The following is a 24004-nucleotide window of genomic DNA, read 5'->3' on the forward strand; positions in this document are numbered from 1 at the left end:
GAGGGGAAAATAAAGGAAATGAGAGGAAATAAGGAAAGGAAGTTTGAGGGCAAATGAAAGGAAATGAGGGGAAATAAGATAAAAAGAGAGGGCAAATAAGAGGAAATGAGAGAAAAAGAGAGGGCAAATAAGAGGAAATGAAGGGAAATGAGAGGGCAAATAGAAGGAAGTGAGAGGAAAAGAGGACCAATGAAAGGAAGTGAGAGGGCAAATGGAAGGAAGTGAGAGGGGGAACGAGTGAATGAAAGAGCAAATGAGAGGCAGTAAGAGGGCAAATAAAGAGGAAAGGAGGGCAAATAGAAGGGAAAAAAGAAGGAAAGACAGGGAAAATCAAAGGTATTGCACAAGTTTCTGGGCCTGGAGGAGTTTGACCCCCTTTTCCCGGGTCTTTTCCAGGAGAAGTTCCCAGAGGTGGTGGAGTTCCTGCATCCGGGTCTGGAAGGGAGGAAATGGCGGCCGTCAATCAATCAATCAAGGAAGAAAAAGGAGAGGGCAAACAAAAGGACGTGAGAGTGCAAACTAGAGGAAACGAGAGGGGAAATGAGAGGAAGTGAGAGGGGAAATTAAAAGAAATTAAAAGGAAAAGAGAGGGCAAATGAAAGGAAGTGAGGGGAAAGGAGAGGAAGTGAGAGGGAAAATGAAAGGAAGTGATGGGAAAGGAGAGGAAGTGAGGGAAAAGGAGAGGAAGTGAGGGGAAAGGAGAGGACGTGAGGGGAAAGGAGAGGAAGTGAGGGAAAAGGAGAGGAAGTGAGAGGGCAAATGAAAGGGAAAATAGGAAATGAAAGAAAGTGAGACGGCAAAGAAGAGGAAATGAGGAAAAATGAAAGGAAGTGAGAAAACAAAAAGAGAAGGGAAATGAAAGGAAGTGAGGGGAAGCGAAAGGAAGCGAGAGGGGAAAGTAGAGGAAAAGAGGGAAAATGAAAGGAAGTGAGGGGAAAGGAGAGGAAGTGAGAGGGGAAAGAAGAGGAAAAGGGGAAAGAAGAGGAAATGAGGAAAAAAAGGAAGTCAGAGGGCAAAGAAGAGGAAGTGAAAGGGCAAACGAAAGGAAATGAGGGGAAGCAAGAAGAAAAGAGGGCAAAAAAGAGGAAATGAGGGGAAACGAGAGGAAAAAAGAGGGCAAATAAGAGGAAAAGAAAGGGCAAGCGAAAGGAAGTGAGAGGGCAAATAAAAGGAAATGAGAGCGAATAAGAGGAAAAGAGGACAAATGAAAGGAAGTGAGAGTGCAAAGAAGAGGAAGTGAGAGGGCAAATGAAAGGAAGTGAGAGGGCAAATGAAAGGAAGTGAGGGGAAGCGAAAGGAAGTGAGAGGGGAAAGAAGAGGAAAAGAGGGGAAAGAAGAGGAAATGAGGAAAAAAAGGAAGTCAGAGGGCAAAGAAGAGGAAGTGAAAGGGCAAACGAAAGGAAATGAGGGGAAGCAAGAAGAAAAGAGAGCAAAAAAGAGGAAATGAGGGGAAACGAGAGGAAAAAAGAGGGCAAATGGGAGGAAAAGAAAGGGCAAGTGAAAGGAAGTGAGAGGGCAAATAAAAGGAAATGAGAGCGAATAAGAGGAAAAGAGGGCAAATGAAAGGAAGTGAGAGGGCAAATAAAAGGAAATGAGAGCGAATAAGAGGAAAAGAGGACAAATGAAAGGAAGTGAGAGTGCAAAGAAGAGGAAGTGAGAGGGCAAATGAAAGGAAGTGAGGGGAAACGAGAGAAAGAGGGAAAAGGAAAGGAGAGTCCAAACGAGAGGGCAAATGAAAGGAAGCGAGGGGAAACGAGAGGAAGTGAGAGGGCAAACGAGAGGAAACAAGAGGGCAAACCAAACCAAACAAGAGGGCAAACGAGAGGAAACGAGAGAAGGAAACCAGGCCGGCACCCTCACAGCGAGGCAACGCTCCACCTACTCGCAGGTGCGCCCCCACTTGGACGACGGTGACGATGGGGCGCTGGGCCGTCCGGTAGGGCGTGAAAGACTGGAGCGCCGAAACACAACAGGTTAGGGGGGCGGCGCCCAATTGCGGCGCCCCTGATTCGCGGCGTCGGGGAAACTACAACTCCCAGAATCCCCGGGAGCTTTCCCGGGAATCGTCCGGGAAATTCAGACTTCACCTCCTCCTCCCTCCCTGACTCCACCTCCTTTGCCTCCCTGACCCCACCTCTCCTTCCTGGCCCCGCCTCTCATTCCCTGACTCCACCTCCTCTCCCTCCCTGACTCCGCCTCTCCCTGACTCCACTCCTTTTCCTCCCTGACTCCACCTCCTTTCCCTCCTTGGCTCCTCTCCTTCCCTGACTCCGCCTCCTCTTCCTCCCTGACTCCGCCTCTCCCTGACTCCACCTTCTCTCCTGCTCTGGCGCCGCCACTCTCTCCCTGACTCCGCCTCCTTTCCCTCCCTGACTCCGCCTCCTCCTTCCCTGACTCCACCTCCTCTCCCTCCCTGACTCCTCTCCCTGACTCCGCCTCCTTTCCCTCCCTGACTCCGCCTCCTCTCCCTCCCTGAATCCACCTCCCTGACTCCGCCTCCTTTCCCTCCCTGACTCCGCAGCCTCTCATTCCGACTCCACCTCTCCTTCCCTGACTCCGCCTCCTTTCCCTCCCTGACTCCGCAGCCTCTCATTCCGACTCCACCTCTCCTTCCCTGACTCCGCCCCTCTCCCTCCCTGACTCCGCCTCTCCCTGACTCCGTCTCCTTTCCCTCCCTGACTCTGCCTCCTCTCCCTCCCTGACTCCACCTCCTTTCTCTCCCTGACTCCACCTCCTTTCCCTCCCTGACCCCACCTCTCCTTCCTGGCCCCGCCTCTCATTCCCTGACTCCACCTCCTCTCCCTGACTCCGCCTCTCCCTGACTCCACCTCCTTTCCCTCCCTGACTCCCCTCCTTCCCTGGCTCCACCTCCTCTTCCTCCCTGGCGCCGCCCCTACTTCCCTGACTCCGCCTACTTTCCCTCCCTGACTCCACTCCTTCCCTGACTCCACCTCCTCTCCTTCCCTGGCCCCACCTCTCCTTCCCTGATTCCGCCTCTCCCTCCCTGACTCCACTTCCTTTCCCTCCTTTACTCCACTCCTTCCCTGACTCCGCCTTCTATCCTTCCCTGGCCCCGCCTCTCATTCCCTGACTCCACCTCCTCTCCCTCCCTGACTCCGCCTCTCCCTGACTCCACCTCCTTTCCCTCCCTGACTCCTCTCCTTCCCTGGCTCCGCCTCCTTTCCCTCCCTGACTCCGCCTCCTCTCCCTCCCTGACTCCTCTCCCTGACTCCGCCTCCTTTCCCTCCCTGACTCCGCCTCCTCTCATTCCATGACTCCACCTCTCCTTCCCTGACTCCGCCTCCTCTCCCTCCCTGACTCCGCCTCTCGCTGACTCCACTCCTTTTCCTCCCTGACTCCACCTCCTTTCCCTCCTTGGCTCCTCTCCTTCCCTGACTCCGCCTCCTCTTCCTCCCTGACTCCGCCTTCTCTCCTGCTCTGGCGCCGCCACTCTCTCTCCCTGACTCCGCCTCCTTTCCCTCCCTGACTCCACCTCCTTTCCCTCCCTGACTCCCCTCCTTCCCTGGCTCCACCTCCTCTTCTTCCCTGACTCCGCCTCTCCTTGACTCCGCCTCCTTTCCCTCCCTGACTCCTCTCCTTCCCTGACTCCACCTCCTCTCCCTCCCTGACTCCGCAGCCTCTCATTCCAACTCCACCTCTCCTTCCCTGACTCCGCCTCCTCTCCCTCTGACTCCGCCTCTCCCTGACTCCACCTCCTTTCCCTCCTTGGCTCCTCTCCTTCCCTGACTCCGCCTCCTCTCCCTCCCTGACTCCGCCTATCCCTGACTCCACTCCTTTTCCTCCCTGACTCCACCTCCTTTCCCTCCTTGGCTCCTCTCCTTCCCTGACTCCGCCTCCTCTTCCTCCCTGACTCCGCCTCTCCCTGACTCCGACTTCTCTCCTGCTCTGGCGCCGCCACTCTCTCCCTGACTCCGCCTCCTCTCCCTCCCTGACTCCCCTCCTTCCCTGGCTCCACCTCCTCTTCCTCCCTGGCCCCGCCTCTCCTTCCCTGACTCCGCCTTCTCTCCTTCCCTGGCCCCGCCTCTCCCCTAACTCCACCTCCTCTCCCTCCCTGACTCCGCTCTCCCTGACTCTGCCTCCTTTCCCTCCCTGACTCCACCTCCTCCTTCCCTGACTCCGCCTCCTCTCCCTGACTCCACCTCTCCCTGACTCCGCCTCCTCTCATTCCATGACTCCACCTCTCCTTCCCTGACTACGCCTCCTCTCCCTCCCTGACTCCACCTCTCCCTGACTCAACTCCTTTTCCTCCCTGACTCCACCTCCTTTCCCTCCTTGGCTCCTCTCCTTCCCTGACTCCGCCTCCTCTTCCTCCCTAACTCCGCCTCCTTTCCCTCCCTGACTGCCTCCTCTCCCTCCCTGACTCCACCTCCTTTCTCTCCTTGACTCCGCCTCTCCCTGACTCCGCCTCCTTTCCCTCCCTGACTCCCCTCCCCTGGCTCCACCTCCTCTTCCTCCCTGGCCCCGCCTCTCCTTCCCTGACTCCGCCTCCTTTCTCTCCCTGACTCCACTCCTTCCTTGACTCCACCTCCTCTCCTTCCCTGGCCCCGCCTCTCCCTCCCTGATTCCGCCTCCTCCCTGACTCCACCTCCTCTCCTTCCCTGACTCCACCTCCTCTCCCTCCCTGACTCCGCCTCTCCCTGATTCCTCCCAGACTCCACCTCCTTTCCCTCTTTGGCTCCTCTCCTTCCCTGACTCCGCCTCCTCTCCCTCCCTGACTCCGCCTCTCCCTGACTCCACCTCCTTCCCCTTCTTGACTCCTCTCCTTCCCTGACTCCGCCTCTCCCTGACTCGACTCCTTTTCCTCCCTGACTCCACCTCCTTTCCTTCCTTGGCTCCTCTCCTACCCTGACTCCGCCTCCTCTTCCTCCCTGACTCCGCCTCTCCCTGACTCCGCCTTCTCTCCTGCTCTGGCGCCGCCACTCTCTCTCCCTGACTCCGCCTCCTTTCCCTCCCTGACTCCACCTCCTTTCTCTCCCTGACTCCGCCTCTCCCTGACTCCACCTCCTTTCCCTCCCTGACTCCCCTCCTTCCCTGGCTCCACCTCCTCTTCCTCCCTGGCCCCGCCTCTCCTTCCCTGACTCCGCCTACTTTCCCTCCCTGACTCCACTCCTTCCCTGACACCACCTCCTCTCCTTCCCTGGCCCCGCCTCTCCTTCCCTGATTCCGCCTCCTCTCCCTCCCTGACTCCACTTCCTTTCCCTCCTTTCCCTCCCTGACTCCACTCCTTCCCTGACTCCGCCTTCTCTCCTTCCCTGGCCCCGCCTCTCCTTCGCTGACTCCACCTCCTCTCCCTCCCTGACTCCGCCTCTCCCTGACTCCACCTCCTTTCCCTCCCTGACCCCACCTCTCCTTCCTGACCCCGCCTCTCCTTACCTGACTCTGCCTCTCCTTGACTCCACCTCCTTCCCTGACTCCGCCTCCTTTCCCTCCCTGACTCCGCCTTCTTTCCCTCCCTGACTCCACCTCCTCTCCCTCCCTGACTCCTCTCCCTGACTCCGCCTCCTTTCCTTCCCTGACTCCGCCTTCTCTGCCTCCCTGACTCCGCCTCTCCCTGACTCCACCTCCTTCCCCTCCTTGGCTCCTCTCCTTCCCTGACTCCACCTCCTCTCCCTGACTCCGCCTCTCTGACTCCACTCCTTTTCCTCCCTGACTCCACTTCCTTTCCCTCCCTGACTCCACTCCTTCCCTGACTCCGCCTTCTCTCCTTCCCTGGCCCCGCCTCTCATTCCCTGACTCTGCCTCTTCTCCTTCCCTGGCCCCGCCTCTCCCTCCCTGATTCCGCCTCCTCCCTGACTCCACCTCCTCTCCTTCCCTGACTCCACCTCCTCTCCTTCCCTGACTCCACCTCCTCTCCCTCCCTGGCCCCGCCTCTCATTCCCTGACTCCACCTCTTCTCCTTCCCTGGCCCCGCCTCCTCTCCCTACCTGACTCCACCTCTCCCTGACTCCGCCTCCTCTCATTCCCTGACTCCACCTCTCCTTCCCTGACTCCGCCTCCTCTCCCTCCCTGACTCCGCCTCTCCCTGACTCCACCTCCTTTCCCTCCTTGGCTCCTCTCCTTCCCTGACTCCGCCTCCTCTCCCTCCCTGACTCCGCCTCCTCTCCCTCCCTGACTCCACCTCTCCCTGACTCCACCTCCTTTTCCCTCCCTGACTCCTCTCCCTCCCTGACTCTACCTCCTTTCCCTCCCTGACCCCACCTCTCCTTCCCTGACTCCGCCTCTCCCTGACTCCACCTCCTTCCCTGACTCCGCCTTCTCTCCTTCCCTGGCCCCGCCTCTCATACCCTGACTCCACCTCCTCTCCCTCCCTGACTCCGCCTCTCACTGACTCCACCTCCTTTCCCTCCCTGACTCCTCTCCTTCCCTGACTCTGCCTCCTTTCTCTCCCTGACTCCGCCTCCTCCTTCCCTGACTCCACCTCCTCTCCATCCCTGACTCCGCAGCCTCTCATTCCGACTCCACCTCTCCTTCCCTGACTCCGCCTCCTCTCCCTCCTTGGCTCCTCTCCTTCCCTGACTCCGCCTCCTCTCCCTCCCTGACTCCGCCTTCTCTCCTGCTCTGGCGCCGCCACTCTCTCCCTGACTCCGCCTCCTTCCCCTCCCTGACTCCACCTCCTTTCTCTCCCTGACTCCCCTCCTTCCCTGGCTCCACCTCCTCTCCCATCCTGGCCCCGCCTCTCCTTCCCTGACTCCGCCTACTTTCCCTCCCTGACTCCACTTCCTTTCCCTCCTTTCCCTCCCTGACTCCACCTCCTTTCCCACCTTGGCTCCTCTCCTTCCCTGACTCCACCTCCTTTCCCTCCTTGGCTCCTCTCCTTCCCTGACTCCGCCTCCTCTCCCTCCCTGACTCCACCTCCTCCTCCCTCCCTGACTCCACCTCCTTTCCCTCCCTGATCCCACCTCTCCTTCCTGGCCCCACCCCTCATTCCCTGACTCCACCTCCTCTCCCTGACTCCTCCTCTCCCTGACTCCACTCCTTTTCCTCCCTGACTCCACCTCCTTTCCTTCCTTGGCTCCTCTCCTTCCCTGACTCCGCCTCCTCTTCCTCCCTGACTCCGCCTCTCCCTGACTCCGCCTTCTCTCCTGCTCTGGCGCTGCCACTCTCTCCCTGACTCCGCCTCCTTTCCCTCCCTGACTCCGCCTCCTCTTATTCCATGACTCCACCTCTCCTTCCCTGACTCCGCCTCCTCTCCCTCCCTGACTCCGCCTCTCCCTGACTCCACCTCCTCCTCCCTCCCTGACTCCACCTCCTTTCCCTCCCTGACCCCACCTCTCCTCCCTGGCCCCGCCTCTCATTCCCTGACTCCACCTCTCCCTGACTCCGCCTCCTCTCCTGCTCTGGCGACGCCACTCTCTCTCCCTGACTCCGCCTCCTTTCTGACTCCGCCTCCTCTCCCTCCCTGACTCCACCTCCTTTCTCTCCCTGACTCCGCCTCTCCCTGACTCCGCCTCCTTTCCCTCCCTGACTCCCCTCCTTCCCTGGCTCCACCTCCTCTTCCTCCCTGACCCGCCTCTCTTTTCCTGACTCCGCCTTCTTTCCCTCCCTGACTCCACTCCTTCCCTGACTCCACCTCCTCTCCTTCCCTGGCCCCGCCTCTCCCTCCCTGACTCCACTTCCTTTCCTTCCTTTCCCTCCCTGACTCCACTCCTTCCCTGACTCCGCCTTCTCTCCTTCCCTGGCCCCGCCTCCCCCTCCCTGATTCCGCCTCCTCCCTGACTCCACCTCCTCTCCTTCCCTGACTCCACCTCCTCTCCCTCCCTGGCCCCGCCTCTCATTCCCTGACTCCACCTCTTCTTCCCTGGCCCCGCCTCTCATTCCGACTCCACCTCCTCTCCCTCCCTGACTCCGCCTCTCCCTGATTCCTCCCTGACTCCACCTCCTTTCCCTCCTTGGCTCCTCTCCTTCCCTGACTCCGCCTCCTCTCCCTCCCTGACTCCGTCTCTCCCTGACTCCACCTCCTTTCCCCCCTTGGCTCCTCTCCTTCCCTGACTCCGCCTCCTCTTCCTCCCTAACTCCGCCTCTCCCTGACTCCGCCTTCTCTCCTGCTCTGGCGCCGCCATTCTCTCCCTGACTCCGCCTCCTTTCCCTCCCTGACTCCGCCTCCTCTCCCTCCCTGACTCCCCTCCTTCCCTGGCTCCACCTCCTCTTCCTCCCTGGCCCCGCCTCTCCTTCCCTGACTCCACTCCTTCCCTGACTCCGCCTTCTCTCCTTCCCTGGCCCCACCTCTCCCTCCCTGATTCCGCCTCCTCCCTGACTCCACCTCCTCTCCTTCCCTGACTCCACCTCCTCTCCCTCCCTGGCCCCACCTCTCCTTCCCTGACTCCGCCTCCTTTCCCTCCCTGACTCCACTCCTTCCCTGACTCCACCTCCTCTCCTTCCCTGGCCCCGCCTCTCATTCCCTGACTCCACCTCCTCTCCCTCCCTGACTCCACTCCTTCCCTGACTCCGCCTTCTCTCCTTCCCTGGCCCCGCCTCTCATTCCCTGACTCCACCTCCGCTCCTTCCCTGGCCCCGCCTCTCATTCCCTGACTCCACCTCTTCTCCTTCCCTGGCCCCGCCTCTCATTCCCTGACTCCACCTCCTCTCTCTCCCTGACTCCGCCTCCTCTCCCTCCCTGGCCCCGCCTCTCCCTCCCTGACTCCACCTCCTTGTACCACCCAATCCAACGTTTTGGGGCAAAACAACTTGAAATTTGGGAGGCAACGGGGTCAAATCCTCACCCGGATGGTTTCGCTGGCGAAATGGCCCTCGTTCATCATCTGGTTCCCAGTCTCGTCCAGTTTGACAATGGCGCCGGCGTTGGCCTGGACTTCGGCCTCAAAGGCTTGGTGTTTCTGGAGCTTGCCCTGGAAAAGGGGCGGAGATTGGGGCGGGTCAGACTAGATGACCCCGGGGTCCCGTGAGACTCGAGGGATAGGATTCGCAGTCGAGATTCCATCATTTTGGGGCAAAATCCCAGAATTTTGGTCAAAATTCTATGGTTTTTAGTCAAAATTCTATGGTTTTTAGTCAAAATTCTATGATTTTTAGTCAAAATTCCACAGTTTTTGGTCGAGATTCTATATTTTTCAGTCGAGATTCCAGAATTCTGTCGAGATTTTCTAAATCTCAGTTGAGATTCTATAAATCTCAGTTGAGATTCCGGAATTCTCGGTTGAGATTCTGGAATTCTCGGTCGTGATTCTATTTCTCAGTTCAGATTCTATAGTTCTCAGTTGAGATTCTATAATTTTCAGTCAAAATTCCATAATTCTCGGTCGAGATTCTGTAATTCTCAGTCAAGATTCCATAATTCTCCGTCGAGATTCCATAATTCTCCGTCGAGATCCCATAATTCTCCGTCGAGAGCCCATAATTCTCAGTCGAGATTCTAGAATTCTCGCTCAAGATTCTATTACTCTTGGTCAAAATGCGATGATTTTCGGTCGAAATTCCATAATTCTCAGTCAAGATTCCATAATTCTCAGTCAAGATTCAATAAATCTCAGTTGAGATTCTATAATTCTCGGTCAAGATTCTATAATTCTCGGTCGAAATTCCATAATTCTCAATCGAGATTCCATAATTCTCAATCGAGATTCTAGAATTCTCGGTCGAGATTCTAGAATTCTCGGTCATAATGATATGATTTTCGGTCAAGATTCTCTAATTCTTGGTCAAAATTCCATAATTCTCAGTGAAGATTCCATAATTCAAAATTCAAAATTCCATAATTCTCAGTGAAGATTCGGTTGAGATTCTATTTCTCACTGAAGATTCTCTCATTCTCGGTTGAGATTCTATAATTCTTGGTCAAAATTCTATGATTTTTGGTCAAAATTCTATGATTTTTGGTCAAAATTCCATAATTCTCGGTTGAGATTCTATTTCTCACTGGAGATTCTATAAATCTCAGTTGAGATTCCATAATTCTCAGTCGAGATTCCATAATTCTCAGTCCAGATTCAATAATTCTCGGTCGAGATTCTATAATTCTCAGTCGAGATTCCGTAATTCTCAGTCGAGATTCTGGAATTCTCAGTCAAGATTCTGGAATTCTCAGTTGAGATTCTAGAATTCTTGGTTGAGATTACATAATTTTCAGTCGAGATTCCAGAATTCTCAGCCGAGATTCTATAAATCTCAGTCGAGATTCTATAATTAGTCAAAATTCTAAGATGCTCAGTTGAGATTCTTTAATTCTAGCTCGATATTCTGTAATTCTTGGTCAAAATTCTATGATTTTAGGTCAAAATTCCATAATTCTTGGTCAAGATTCCATAATTCTCGGTCAAGATTCAATAAATCTCGGTCGAGATTCTATAAATCTCAGTTGAGAATCTATAATTCTCATTTGAGATTCTATAATTCTCATTTGAGATTCCATTATTCTCCGTCGAGATTCTATTATTCTTGGTCGAAATTCTATGATTTTCGGTCAAGATTCCATAATTCTCAGTCGAGATTCCATAATTCTCACTTGAGATTAATTTTCGCTCAAGATTGAGAATTATAGAATCTCAACTGAGAACTATAGAATCTCAAGAGAGAAATAGAATCTCAACCGAGAATTAGGGAATCTCGACTGCAAATTACGGATTTTTGACCGAAAATCATAGAATTTTGACCAAGAATGATAGAATCTCGACCTAGAATTACGGAATCTCGACCGGGAATTATAGAACCTCAACTGAGAACTCTAGAATCTCAACTGAGAAAGAGATTCCTGCACTGTGGTGGGTCAGAATAGATGACCCATGGATCCCTTCCAGCTCAAGGACTCTCTAATTCTCCATCCAGATCCCATAATTTGAGAATCAAGATCCCATAATAGATCCCAGTCGAGATTCTCCAATTCTCGCTCGATTTCTGCATTCTGGTGGGTCAGACTAGATGACCCATGGATCCCTTCCAGCTCAAGGACTCTCTAATTCTCCGTCCAGATCCCATAATAGATCCCAGTCGAGATCCCATAATAGATCCGTCGAGATTCTCCCATTCTCGCTCCAGATCTCTGCCTTCGGGTGGGTCAGACTAGAGGACCCAGGGATCCCTTCCAGCTCAACCACCCTGGATCTCTCCGTCCGGATCCCATCATAGATACCAGTCGAGATTCCATAATCAAGATCCCATCATAGATCCCAGTCGAGATCCCATAACCAAGGTGCCATAATAGATCCCAGTCGAGATCCTCAAATTCTCGCTCGAGATTCCGGCATTCTGGTGGGTCAGACTAGATGACCCATGGATCCCTTCCAGCTCAAAGACTCTATAATTCTCTGTCCAGATCCCATAATTTGAGAATCAAGATCCCATCATAGATCCCATAATAGATCCCATAATCAAGATCCCATAATAGATCCCAGTCAATATCCTTGAATTCTCGCTCCTGATTCCGGCACTCTGGTGGGTCCGACTAGATGACCCCTGGGATCCCCTTACCTGCAGGTTGGTGGGATCCTTGTAGCTCTCGTCCGAGGCCACCTGGAGCTTCTCCTGGATCCACTTCTCCAACTCGTCGGCGTCGCGCTGGAAGAACTGGAAGCGGTAAGAATCCTCCAGCTTCTGGCGGCGCAGGGTGGACAACTCCTTGAAGCGGTGGTAGCGATCCAGGACCTGCTGGCGCCGCTCCTGGATGTCCTCCGCCGTCTCCAGAACCTTCACCCCGGAGAGATCCATGGTTCTGGAAGTGAAAGAGGGTCAGGGGTCAAAAGATGGAGGTCCTACCATGGATTTCCAAGAGGTTCTCCATCAAAAGATGGAGGTCCTACCATCCATTTCCCATGGAAATATAGAAACAAGAGGAAAAGCGAGGGCAAAGGAAAGGACGTGAGAGGGCAAATAAGAGGAAATGAGAGGAAACGAGAGGGGAAATGAGAGGAAGTGAGAGGGGCAAAGGAAAGGAAATGAGAGGGAACGAGGGGGAAAGAGAGGGCAAATGAAAGGTAGTGAGAGAGGAAAAGAGGGCAAATGAAAGGAAGTGAGAGGAAGTGAGGAGAAGTGAGAGGAAAATGGAAGGAAGTGAGAGGACAAATGAAAGGAAGTGAGAGGGGAAAAGAGAGGAAAATGAAAGGAAGTGAGAGGGCTAATGAAAGGATCTGAGGGGAAATGAGTGGAAATGAGGGGAAGCGGGAGGAAGCGAGAAGGCAAATGGAAGGAAGTGAGAGGGCAAATAAGAGGAAATGAGGGGAAGCGAGGGGAAAAGAGAAGGCAAAGGAAAGGAAGTGTGGGGAAATGGAAGTGAGAGGAAACGAGAGGAAAAGAGAGAGGAAAGGAAATGAGGGCAAATCAGAGGAATGGAGAGTAAACAAGAGGAAAAGAGAGGGCAAAGGAAAAGAAGTGAGAGGGCAAAGGAAAGGAAATGAGGGGAAATGAGAGGAAGTGAGAGGGCAAATGAAAGGAAGTGAGAGGAAAAGAGGGCAAATGAAAGGAAAAAAGGGGAAGCGAGAGGGCAAATGAAAGGAAGTGAGGGGAAACAAGAGGAAATGAGAGGGAAAATAAGAGGAAAAGAGGTGAAAAGAGAAAGGAAGTGAGAGGGCAAAGGAGAGAGGAAAGGAAAGGGAATGGCGGCTGTCCTGGATGTCCTCGGCCCTCTCCAGAACCTTCACCCCGGAGAGATCCATGGTCAGGAAGTGAAAGAGGGTCAGGGGTCAAAAGATGGAGGTCCTACCATGGATTTCCAAGAGGTTCTCCATCAAAAGATGGAGGTCCTACCATCGATTTCCCATGGAAATATGGAAACGAGAGGAAAAGCGAGGGCAAAGGAAAGGGCGTGAGAGGGCAAATAAGAGGAAACAAGAGGAAACGAGAGGGGAAATGAGAGGAAGTGAGAGGGGCAAAGGAAAGGAAATGAGAGGGAACGAGGGGGAAAGAGAGGGCAAATGAAAGGTAGTGAGAGAGGAAAAGAGAGCAAATGAAAGGAAGTGAGGGGAAGTGAGAGGAAAATGGAAGGAAGTGAGAGGACAAATGAAAGGAAGTGAGAGGGGAAAAGAGAGGAAAATGAAAGGAAGTGAGAGGAAGTGAGAGGGCAAATGAAAGGAAGTGAGAGAGCAAATGAAGGGAAGTGAGAGGGGAAAAGAGGAAAATGAAAGGAAGTGAGAGGGCTAATGAAAGGAACTGAGGGGAAATGAGAGGAAATGAGGGGAAGCGGGAGGAAGCGAGAAGGCAAATGGAAGGAAGTGAGAGGACAAATGAAAGGAAGTGAGAGGGGAAAAGAGAGGAAAATGAAAGGAAGTGAGAGGGTAAATGAAAGGAAGTGAGAGGGCAAATGAAAGGAAGTGAGGTGAAAAGAGAGGGCAAATGAAAGGAAGTGAGAGGGCAAAGAAGAGGAAACGAGGGGAAAAGAGAGAAGAGAAGAAGAAGAGTTTGGATTTTATATCCTGCTTTATCACTACCCGAAGGAATTTCAAGTAGCTCACAATCTCCTTTCCCTTCCTGCCCCACAACAAACACCCTTTGGGGTGAGTGGGGCTGAGAGACTTCAGAGAAGTGTGACTGGCCCAAGGTCACCCAGCAGCTGCATGTGGAGGAGCGGAGACGCGAACCCGGTTCCCCAGATTACGTGACTACCACTCTTAACCACTACACCACGCTGGCTCCCAGTGAGGAAAATGAAAGGAAGTGAGGGGCAGCGAGAGGAAGTGAAAGAGCAAAGGAAAGGAAAAGAGGAAATGAGGGGAAGTGAGAGGGGGAAATGAAAGGAAAGGAGAGGGGAGAGGAAACAAGAGGAAAAGAGAGGACAAATGAAAGGAAGTGAGAGGGTAAAGTGAAAGGAAGTGAGTGCAAATAAGAGGGCAAATGAAAGGAAGTGAGGGGAAGCAAGAGGAAGTGAGAGGAAATGAGAGAAAATAAGGCAAATGAAAGGAAGTGAGAGGGCAAATAAGAGGAAAAGAGAGGGCAAATGAAAGGAAGTGAGAGGAAAAGAGAGGGCAAATGAGAGGAAGTGAGAGGGCAAATAAGAGGAAGTGAGAGGGCAAATGAAAGGAAGTGAGAGAGCAAATAAGAGGAAATGAGGGGAAGCGAGAGGAAGTGAGAGGAAATGAGAGGAAATGAGAGGAAAAGAGGGCAAATTTGCTCTCTCACTTCCTTTCATTTGCCCTCTCACTTCCTCTTATTTGCCCTCTCACTTCCTCTTATTTGCCCTCTCACTTCCTCTTATTTGCCCTCTCACTTCCTCTCATTTGCCCTCTTTTCCTCACTTCCTCATTTCTTTCCATTTGCCCTCTCACTTCCTTTTATTTGCCCTCTCATTTCCTCTTATTTGCTCTCTCACTTCCTTTCATTTGACCTCTCTTTTCCTCTCACTTTCTCTTATTTGCCCTCTTTTCCTCTTATTTGCCCTCTCACTTCCTTTCATTTGCCTTATTTTCCTCTCATTTCCTCTCACTTCCTTTTGCTTCCCCTCACTTCATTTGCCCTCTCGCTTCCTTTCATTTTTAGTCATTTCCTCTTATTTGCTCTCTCACTTCCTTTCATTTGCCCTCTTTTCCTCTTATTTCCTCTCGTTTCCCATTTAAATTCATTTGCCCTCTCACTTCCTTTCGTTTGTCCTCTCTTTTCTTCTTATTTGCCCTCTCACTTCCTTTCATTTGCCCTCTCTTTTATTCTCACTTCCTTTCATTTGCCCTCTTTTCCTCTCACTTCCTCTTGTTTCCCCTGACTTCCTTTCATTTGTCCTCTCTTTTCCTCTTATTTGCCCTCTCACTTCCTCTCATTTGCCCTCTCTTTTCCTTACGTTCTTTCATTTGCCCTCTCCTTTGCACTCTCATTTCCTCCTGTTTCCCCTCACTTCCTCTCCAGAACCTTCACCCCGGAGAGGTCCATGGTCTGGAAGTCAAAGAGGTTCTCCTGTCAAAATATGGAGGTCCTACCATCGATTTCAAACGAGAGGAAGTGAGAGGGCAAAGGAAAGGAAAAGAGAGGAAATGAGGGGAAGTGAGGGCAAAGGAAAGGAAATGAGAGGAGAAATAAGAGGAAATGAGCAGGAAAGAGAGGAGAAATGAGAGGAAGTGAGAGGGCAAAGGAAAGGAAACGGTGGTGTTGCTGGATGTCCTCGCTTCCTCTCCAGAACCTTCACGCCGGAGAGGTCCATGGTCCGGAAGGCAAGAGAGGGTCTGGGGTCAAAAGATGGAGGTCCTACCATGGATTTCTCCCTCAAAATATGGAGTTCCATCTGTCCTCTCTTGTCCTCTTATTCGCTCGCTCACTTCCTTTCATTTGTCCTCACTTTTCCTCTCATTTCCTTTCCTTTGCCCTCTTTTCCTCTCATTTCCTTTCACTTCCTCGTTTCCCCTATTTTCCTTTCATTTGCCCTCTCACTTCCTTTCATTTGTCCCCACTTTTCCTCTCACTTCCTTTTAATTTCCCTTGTTTCCTCTCCTCTCACTTCCCCTTGCTTCCCCTCACTTCCTTTCATTTGCCCTGTCTTTTCCTTTCATTTGCCCTCTCATTTCCTCTTATTTACACTCTCACTTCCTCTTATTTGCACTCTTTTCCTCTCACTTCCTTTCATTTGCCCTCTTTTCCTCTCACTTCCTCTCATTTCCTCTTATTTGCCCTCTCACTTCCTTTCATTTACCCTTTTCCTCTCACTTCCTCTTTTCCCCTCACTTCCTTTCATTAGCTCTCTCACTTCCTCTCATTTTTCCTCATTTCCTCTCATTTGCCCTCCCATTTCCTTTAATTTGCCCTCTTTTCCTCTTATTTGCCCTCTTACTTCCTCTCATTTGCCCTCTCTTCCTCTCACTTCCTCTTATTTGCCTTCTCTTTTCCTCTTATTTGCCCTCACTTTCTTTCATTTGCCCTCTTTTCCTCTCACTTCCTCATTTCCTCTCACTTCCTTTCGTTTGCCCTGTCACTTCTTTCCATTTGCTCTCTCACTTCCTTTCATTTCCACTCTCTTCCCCTTACTCTCACTTTCTCTCGTTTCTTCTCTTTTATTCTCCTTTCCCACTCTCATTTCCTTTCCTTAGCCCTCTTGCTTCCTCCTGTTTCCCCTCACTTCCTCTCCAGAACCTTCACCCCGGAGAGGTCCATGGTCTGGAAGGCAAAGAGGGTCTGGCGTCAAAATATGGAGGTCCTACCATCGATTTCTAACGTTCCTCCCAATGGAAATGTGGAAAGGAGGGGAAACGAGAGGAATTGAGAGGGCAAATGAAAGGAAATGAGAGGGGAAATAAGAGGAAATGAGGGGAAAGAAGCGGAAAAGAGGGGAAAGGAAAGGAAATGAAATGAGAGGGGAAATAAGAGGAAATGAGGGGAAAGAAGTGGAAAAGAGGGGAAAGGAAAGGAAATGGGAGGGGAAATAAGAGGAAATGAGGGGAAAGAAGTGGAAAAGAGGGGAAAGGAAATGAGAGGGCAAAGGAAAGGAAATGAGAGGAAGTGAGAGGGCAAATGAAAGGAAGTGAGAGGAAAAAAGAGGGCAAATGAAAGGAAAAGAGGGGAAGTGAGAGGGCAAATGAAAGGAAGTGAGAGGGCAAAGAAGAGGAAAAGAGAAGGAAAATGAAAGGAAGTGAGAGGAAAAAAGAGGGCAAATGAAAGGAAAAAAGGGGAAGCGAGAGGGCAAATGAAAGGAAGTGAGAGGGCAAAGAAGAGGAAAAGAGAAGGAAAATGAAAGGAAGTGAGAGGAAAAAAGAGGGCAAATGAAAGGAAAAAAGGGGAAGCGAGAGGGCAAATGAAAGGAAGTGAGAGGGCAAAGAAGAGGAAAAGAGAAGGAAAATGAAAGGAAGTGAGAGGGCAAATGAAAGGAAATGAGGGGAAACAAGAGGGCCTGGAGAGGAAGAGGATTGGAAAAAATTTAAAGTTTATTTACAGAAATACTGTAAAATTAATGAATGTTAGAAGGATGCTGGAATGAAGTTATATGGCTTTAGCAGAAAGGTTATAAAGAATTAAGTAAAAATAGATTGCTAATGGGCCAAAGGGGAAAAATTAAGGTTAGATTGTGTTAAGATAAATTATAGAACAAAAATTGAGAAAGATGGAAAGGATTTGCTGAAATAGCTAACTGAACTGGAATACAAAAAAGGGAGGTGCGAGGAGGTCGATGAAACGATGGATTATATGGAACTGGCGGAAATGACTGGCAGAATCCGAGACCAGGGAGAAGAGTCGGTGGAAGAAGATTGGAAGAAATTTAAAGACTATTTGCAGAAATATTGTAAAATTAATGAATGTTAAAAGGATGTTGGAATGAAGCTAAGTGGTTTTAGCAGTAATGTTACAAAGGAGTATGTAAAAAATGGATTATTAATAGGCGAGAATGTAAAGTTATAATATATTAAGATAAAGGATTAAGATAAAAACAAAGAGGGAAAGGATTTGCTGAATTAACTAATTGAACTGGAATACAAAAAAGGGAGGTGTGAGGAGGTCAGGGAAACAAGTAAATGAAAGGCAAGGCATGGAAAAATTGATTTGTTTTTAATTGTTTTTATTTTTCTGTATTTTGTATTTTTTGTTTCTTTTTTCTTTCTTTTTCTTATTTTTGTAAGCTTTTTTGAAACTTTAATAAATATCATTAAAAAAAAGAGGAGGTCGATGAAACAAGTAAATGAAAGGTAAAGATATGGAAATATTGGATGTGTTTTTACTTTTTTGTTTGTTTTGCTGTATTGTTTTTTTCTATGTATTGTAATGTATTGATTTGTTTTTGTTTAATTTTTCTTTTCTTTTTTTTCTGTAATCTTTAAACTTTTAATAAATATTATTTTTTAAAAAAAGAGAGCGAGAGGGGTCGGTCAAATGCAATTGGAAAACAAGAATTAAGATGCAAGGGGAAAATTCTATATATATTTTAAAACCAGAATCAAATGCAATTGGAAATCCAGAATTAAGATGCAAGTGGAAAATTCTATATATATTAAAAAACCAGAATCAAATGCAATTGGAAATCCACAATTAAGATGCAAGTGGAAAATTCTATATATATTAAAAAACCAGAATCAAATGCAATTGGAAAACCAGAATTAAGATGCAAGGGGAAAATTCTATATATATTTAAAAACCAGAATCAAATGCAATTGGAAAATTCTATATATATTTAAAAACCAGAATAAAATCCAATTGGAAAACCAGAATTAAGAGGAAAGGGGGAATTTCTATATATATTTAAAAACCAGAATCAAATGCAATTGGAATACCAGGATAAAATGCAAACTGAAAATTCTATATTTTAAACCAGGATAAAACGCAAGCTGAAAATTATATATATTTTAAACCAGGATAAAATGCAAGCTGAGAACTATCTATTTTAAACCAGAATAAAAGCTGAAAATAATATATATATGGAAAAAAATATTTCTGCCAATGCCATTTTTGACAGCGCAGCTGATTTGGGGAAAAAGGGCTGTTTATTTTGCATTTTCTGGCTGCAGGGAAGAAAACAAGGTTTGGGAAAGGGCGGATCCCCTGGAGAGATCCTGTGGGAAAGGGTGGATCCCTTGCAGAGATCCATTGGGAAAGGGAGGATCCCTTGCAAAGCTTTGGGAAAGGAAAGATTCCCTGCAGAAATCTGTTGGGAACGGGCAGATCCCTTGCAGAGATCCTTTGGGAAAGGGTGGATCCCCTGCAGAAATCTGTTGGGAAAGGGAGGATTCCTTGCAGAAATCCATTGGGAAAGGGCAGATCCCTTGCAGAGATCCTTTGGGAAAGGGCGGATCCCTTGTAAAGCTTTGGGGAAGGAAAGATTCCCTACAAAAATGCTTTGGGGAAAAGCAGGTCCCTTGCAAAGCTTTGGGAAGGGCCCGATCCCCTGCCCTGAGCAGATCCCCTGCCAAAAAGCTTTGGGAAGCGGCAGATCCTATAGCTGATTCCCTGCGAAATCCTCTGGGAAAGGGCAGATTGCCTGAAAGGGGCAAAAATCATTTGGGAATGGGCAGATCCCTTGCAAAGGGCAGATTCCCTGCAAAAATGCTTTGGGAAGGGCCTGCACCCCTGCCCTGAGCAGATCCCTTGCAAGAATGCTTTGGGAAGGGGAAGATCCCTTGGGCAGATTCCCTGCAAAAATGCTTTGCGAAGGGGCAGGTTCCCTGCCAAAAAGCTTTGGGAAGGGCCTGATCCCCTGCCCTGAGCAGATTCCTTGCAAAAATCCTTTGGGAAAAAGCAGATCCCTTGCCAAGCTTTGGGAAGGGACAGATTCTGTGCAATGGGCTGATTCCCTGCAAGGGGCAGATTCCCTAAAGGATTTTGGCAGGGAATCTGCCCATTGCAGGGGATCGGCCCTTCCCAAAAGCTTTATTGCCATAGCATGGCAGATTCCTTGCAAGGGGCAGATTCCCTGCAGAAATCCTTTGGGAAAAAGCAGATCCCTTGCCAAGCTTTGGGAAGGGACAGATTCTGTGCAATGGGCTGATTCCCTGCAAAAATCCTTTGGAAAAGGGCCTGATCCCCTGCCATGAGCGGATTCCCTGCCCAAAAAGCAAATTCCTTGCTTTTCCCCTACAATGGACAGATTCCCTGCAGAAATCCTTTGAGAAAGGGCAGATTCCCTGCAAGGGGCAGATTCCCTACAAAGGGCAGATTCCCTGCCAAAAATGCTTTGGGAAGGGCCCAATCTCCTGCCCTGAGCAGATTCCCTGCAAGGATCCTTTGGGAAAGGGCAGATTCCCTACAAGGGGTAGATTCCTTGCAAAAAAAAAGCGTTGGGAAAAAGCAGATTCCTTGCCAAGCTTTCGTAAAAGGGCAGATCCTTGCCAAAAAAGCTTTGGGAAGGGGCAGATCCCCTGCCAGAAACCTAGCTTTTTCCCTTTTCTTGCGAGGAATCCCTATTCAGAATAAGGGAATTTCCCTTTAAAAAAGGCAAACGTTGCCAAGAAAGCTTCTGGGAAGGGCCCGATCCCCTGCCATGGGCAGATCCCCTGCCAAAATTCTTTGGGAAAGGGCCCAATCCCCTGTCAAGGGCTGATTCCAGTGCAAACAAAGCTTTGGGAAGGGGCCGATTCCCTGCCAAAATGCTTCGGGAAAGGGCAGATTCCCTGAAAGGGGCAGATTCCCTGCAGAAATCCTTTGGGAAAGGAAAGATTCCCTGCAAAAATACCTCTGGAAGGGGCAGATTCCTTGCAAAAAAGCTATAGGGTTCAGGCCCTTCCCAAAGCATTTTTGCAGGGAATCTGCCCTTTGCAAGGGATCTGCCCATTCCCAAATGATTTTTGCAGGGGATCTGCTCATTGCAGGGAATCTGCCCTTTCCCAAGGGATTTCTGCAGGGAATCTGCCCATTGCAAGGGATCTGCCCCTTTCAGGCAATCTGCCCTTTCCCAGAGGATTTTGCAGGGAATCAACACATTCCTATAGCTGATTCCCTGCGAAATCCTCTGGGAAAGGGCAGATTGCCTGAAAGGGGCAAAAATCATTTGGGAATGGGCAGATCCCTTGCAAAGGGCAGATTCCCTGCAAAAATGCTTTGGGAAGGGCCTGAACCCCTGCCCTGAGCAGATCCCTTGCAAGAAGGCTTTGGGAAGGGGAAGATCCCTTGGGCAGATTCCCTGCAAATCAGCTTTGGGGAAAAGCAGATTCCCCGCCATAAAAAGCTTTGAAGAGGGCAGATCCCTTGCAAAGGGCAGATTCCCTGCAAAAATGCTTTAGGAAGGGCCTGATCCCCTGCCATGAGCAGATCCCTAGAAAAATGCTTTGGAAAGGGGCAGATTCCTTGCAAGGGGTAGATTCCCTTGCAAACCAGCTTTGGGTGGGTGCTGATTTCCTGCCAAAGTAATCTTTGGGGAGGGGCAGATTCCCTGCAAAAATCCTTTGGGAAGGACCCGATCCACTGCCAAAATGCGTTGGGAAAGGGCAGATTCCTTGCACAGGGCAGATTCCCTGCAAAAATCCTTTGGCAAAGGGCAGATTCTCTACAAGGGGTAGATTCCTTGCCAAAAAAGCAGATTCCTTGCAAAGCTTTGGGAAGGGACAGATTCTGTGCAATGGGCGGATTCCCTGCAAGGGGCAGATTCCCTGCCAAAAAGGCTTTGGGAAAGGGGCAGATTCCCTGCCAAAAAGGCTTTGGGAAAGGGGCAGATTCCCTGCAAAAAAAGCTATAGGAATGTGTTGATTCCCTGCAAAAATCCTTTGGGAAAGGGCAGATTTCCTGCAAAAAATGCTTTGGGAAAGGAAAGATTCCTTGCACAGGGCAGATTCCCTGCCATGAGCAGATTCCCTGCAGAATCCTTGGGGAAAGGGCAGATTCCCTACAAGGGGTAGATTCCTTGCAAAAAAAAAAAGCTTTGGGAAAAAGCAGATCCCTTGCCAAGCTTTGGGAAGGGACAGATTCTGTGCAAGGCGAAGATTCCCGGCAAGGGGCAGATTCCCTAAAGGATTTTGGCAGGGAATCTGCTCATTGCAGGGGATCGGGCCCTTCCCAAAAGCTTTCTTGCCATAGCATGGCAGATTCCTTGCAAGGGGCAGATTCCCTGCCATGAGCAGATCCCCTGCCAAAAATCCTTTGGGAAAAAGCAGATTCCTTGCAAAGCTTTGGGGAAAGGCAGATCCCCTGCAATGGGCAGATTCCCTGCAAAGATAATTGGGAAAGGAAAGATTCCTTGCAAAAAGGCTTTGGGGAAAAAGCAGATTCCTTGCCAAGCTATTCTGTGCAATGGGCTGATTCCCTGCAATGGGCAGATCCCCTGCCAAAAATCCTTTGGAAAGGGGCAGGTTCCTTGCAAATACTTTGGGGAAAAGCTTTGCCAAGCTTTGGGAAGGGGCAGATCCCCTGCAATGGGCAGATCCCCTGCAAAAAAGCTATAGGAATGTGTTGATTCCCTGCAAAAGTGCTTTGTAAAAGGGCAGATTCCCTGCAAAGTTACTTTGGGAAGGGGCAGATTCCTTGCAAATACTTTGGCAAAAAGCAGATTCCTTGCAAAGCTTCGGGAAGGGCCTGATCCCCTGCAATGAGCAGATCCCCTGCAAAAAAAAGCTTCGGGAAGGGCCTGATCCCCTGCCATGAGCAGATCACCTGCAAAAAGGCTTTGGGAAAGGGAAGATTCCCTGCACTAAACATAGCTGCCCACTTTCCCCTTTTCTTGCGAGGAATCCTATTCAGACTAAGGGAATTTCCCTTTAAAAAAGGCAAACGTTGCCAATAAAGCTTCTGGGAAGGGCCTGATCCCCTGCAATCAGCAGATCCCCTGCCGAAATCCTTTGGGAAGGGGCCGATCCCCTGCCGAAAAAGCTTCGGGAGAAAGAAGATTCCTTGCAAAAAAAATGCTTCGGGAAACGCCCGACCCCCCCCCCCCGCCACGAGCAGATCCCCTGCCTAGATCCTTTGGGAAAGGGCCCGAGCCTTTGCAATGGGCAGATTCCTTGCAAAAAACGCTCTGGGAAACGCCCGATTCCTCCCACGGGCCGATTCCCTGCGGAAATCCATTGGGAAGGGGCGGGTTCCCGGCAAAAATGCTTTGGGAAACGCCCTACCCCCCCCCCCCGCCTTGAGCAGATCCCGTGCCTAGGATCCTTCGGGAAAGGGCCCGATCCCCTGCCCTGGCCTCGCCCAGCCGGAAGACAAAGGGAAGCCATTGTTGGGGGATGGGGAGAGATGAAGAGGAGGAGGATTAGCTCACCTATTCCGGGCTTCCCGCTCGGGATCTGCTGGGGATCTGCTGGGGATCCGGTCGGTTAGGGGAGAAGAAAAGGCAAGGAGGGGGAAAACAGGGGTGTAAATTCGTCGCAAGGGGGGAGATCTTCTGCGCAGGGGCGTCTGCGGCTCGGAGATAAGCAGCTGCTGCAGAGGCGATCCCGGGCGTTGGGCGGATCCCGGCTGAGCTGACGTGGCGGCGCGGGATTGGCCGGCGGCGGGAGTCGCCCACCCCCCGCCCCCTCGGCCGGGTTGAGCTATTGCAGAGCTGTCATTCGGCTCTCATTGATTGCGCTGGGGAATATTCCTATTTTTCTGGGAAAAGGCAGACCGGGGGTGGGGAGGGTGACTAGAGATTTCTGCATTGCAGGGGGAGGAATGATAACAGTAGTGCATTCGTATTATTCTTTTTATTATTATTTTTCTTTTTCTTATTTTCTGCATTGCAGGGGGAGGAATGATAACAGTAGTGCACTCGTATTATTCCTATTATTTTTCTTTTTCTTTTTCTTATTTTCTGCATTGCAGGGGGAGGAATGATAGCATTACTGCATTCATATTATTCTTATTATTTTTCTTTTTCTTATTTTTATTTTCTGCATTGCAGGGGTAGAAATCGTAACATTACTGCATTCATATTATTATTATTGTTATTAGAGATTTCTGCATTGCTGGGGGAGAAATCGTGACATTAGTGCATTCGTAGCATTATTATTATTATTATTTTATTTTCTGCATTGCAGGTGGAGGAATGATAACATTACTGCATTCGTATTATTCTTATTATTTTTCTTTTTCTTATTTTTATTTTCTGCATTGCAGGGGGAGGAATGATAACGTTAGTGCATTCATATTATTCTTATTATTATTCTTATTATTTTTATTATTATTAGAGTTTTCTGCATTGCTGGGGGAGAAATCGTAACATTAGTGCATTCGTAGTATTATTATTATTTTTCTTATTCTTATTCTTATTTTCTGCGTTGCAGGGGTAGAAATCGGAACATTACTGCATTCATATTATTATTATTATTTATAATAATTATTAGTATTAGTATTTTCCGCATTGCAGAGGTGGAAATCGTAACATAACTGCATTCATATTATTATTATTTTTCTTATTCTTATTTTCTGCATTATTTGGCTGGGAAAAGGCATATTATTATTATCATTCTTATTATTATTATTAATAATAATAATATTAGAGATTTCTGCATGGCAGGTGTCTAAATCATAACATCATCATCACTGTTGCTGTAGTTATGCTGGGACCGCCCAGAGTAGCTGGGAAAAGGCATCATCGATGATGATGATGATGAGAGATTTCTGCACTGCAGGGGGAGAAATGATAACATTACTGCATTCATATTATTACAAACTCAAACTCACAAAGATATGTATAACACAGTAATTTGTTACAGAATTAGGGATAAGAGTTTAT

The 24004-nt window shown here is 49.7% G+C and overlaps 1 protein-coding gene across 1 annotated transcript; it reads right to left on the minus strand.

The window, feature by feature from the left end:
• Positions 1-296: 296 nt before the first annotated feature.
• Positions 297-22749, minus strand: LOC310755025 (spectrin alpha chain, non-erythrocytic 1-like). The gene is made up of 4 exons (XM_083631703.1): positions 22550-22749; positions 11443-11683; positions 8742-8867; positions 297-435 (listed from the first exon to the last, which is right to left on the minus strand). The coding sequence occupies exons 2-4, from the start codon at positions 11677-11679 to the stop codon at positions 331-333; spliced, it is 468 nt and encodes a 155-aa protein (XP_083487829.1). The 5' UTR covers positions 11680-11683; positions 22550-22749; the 3' UTR covers positions 297-330.
• Positions 22750-24004: the final 1255 nt, after the last annotated feature.

This window comes from Podarcis filfolensis, assembly GCF_964270895.1.
Source record: "Podarcis filfolensis genome assembly, contig: HAP1_SCAFFOLD_87, whole genome shotgun sequence".
Taxonomy (NCBI): Eukaryota; Metazoa; Chordata; class Lepidosauria; order Squamata; family Lacertidae; genus Podarcis; species Podarcis filfolensis.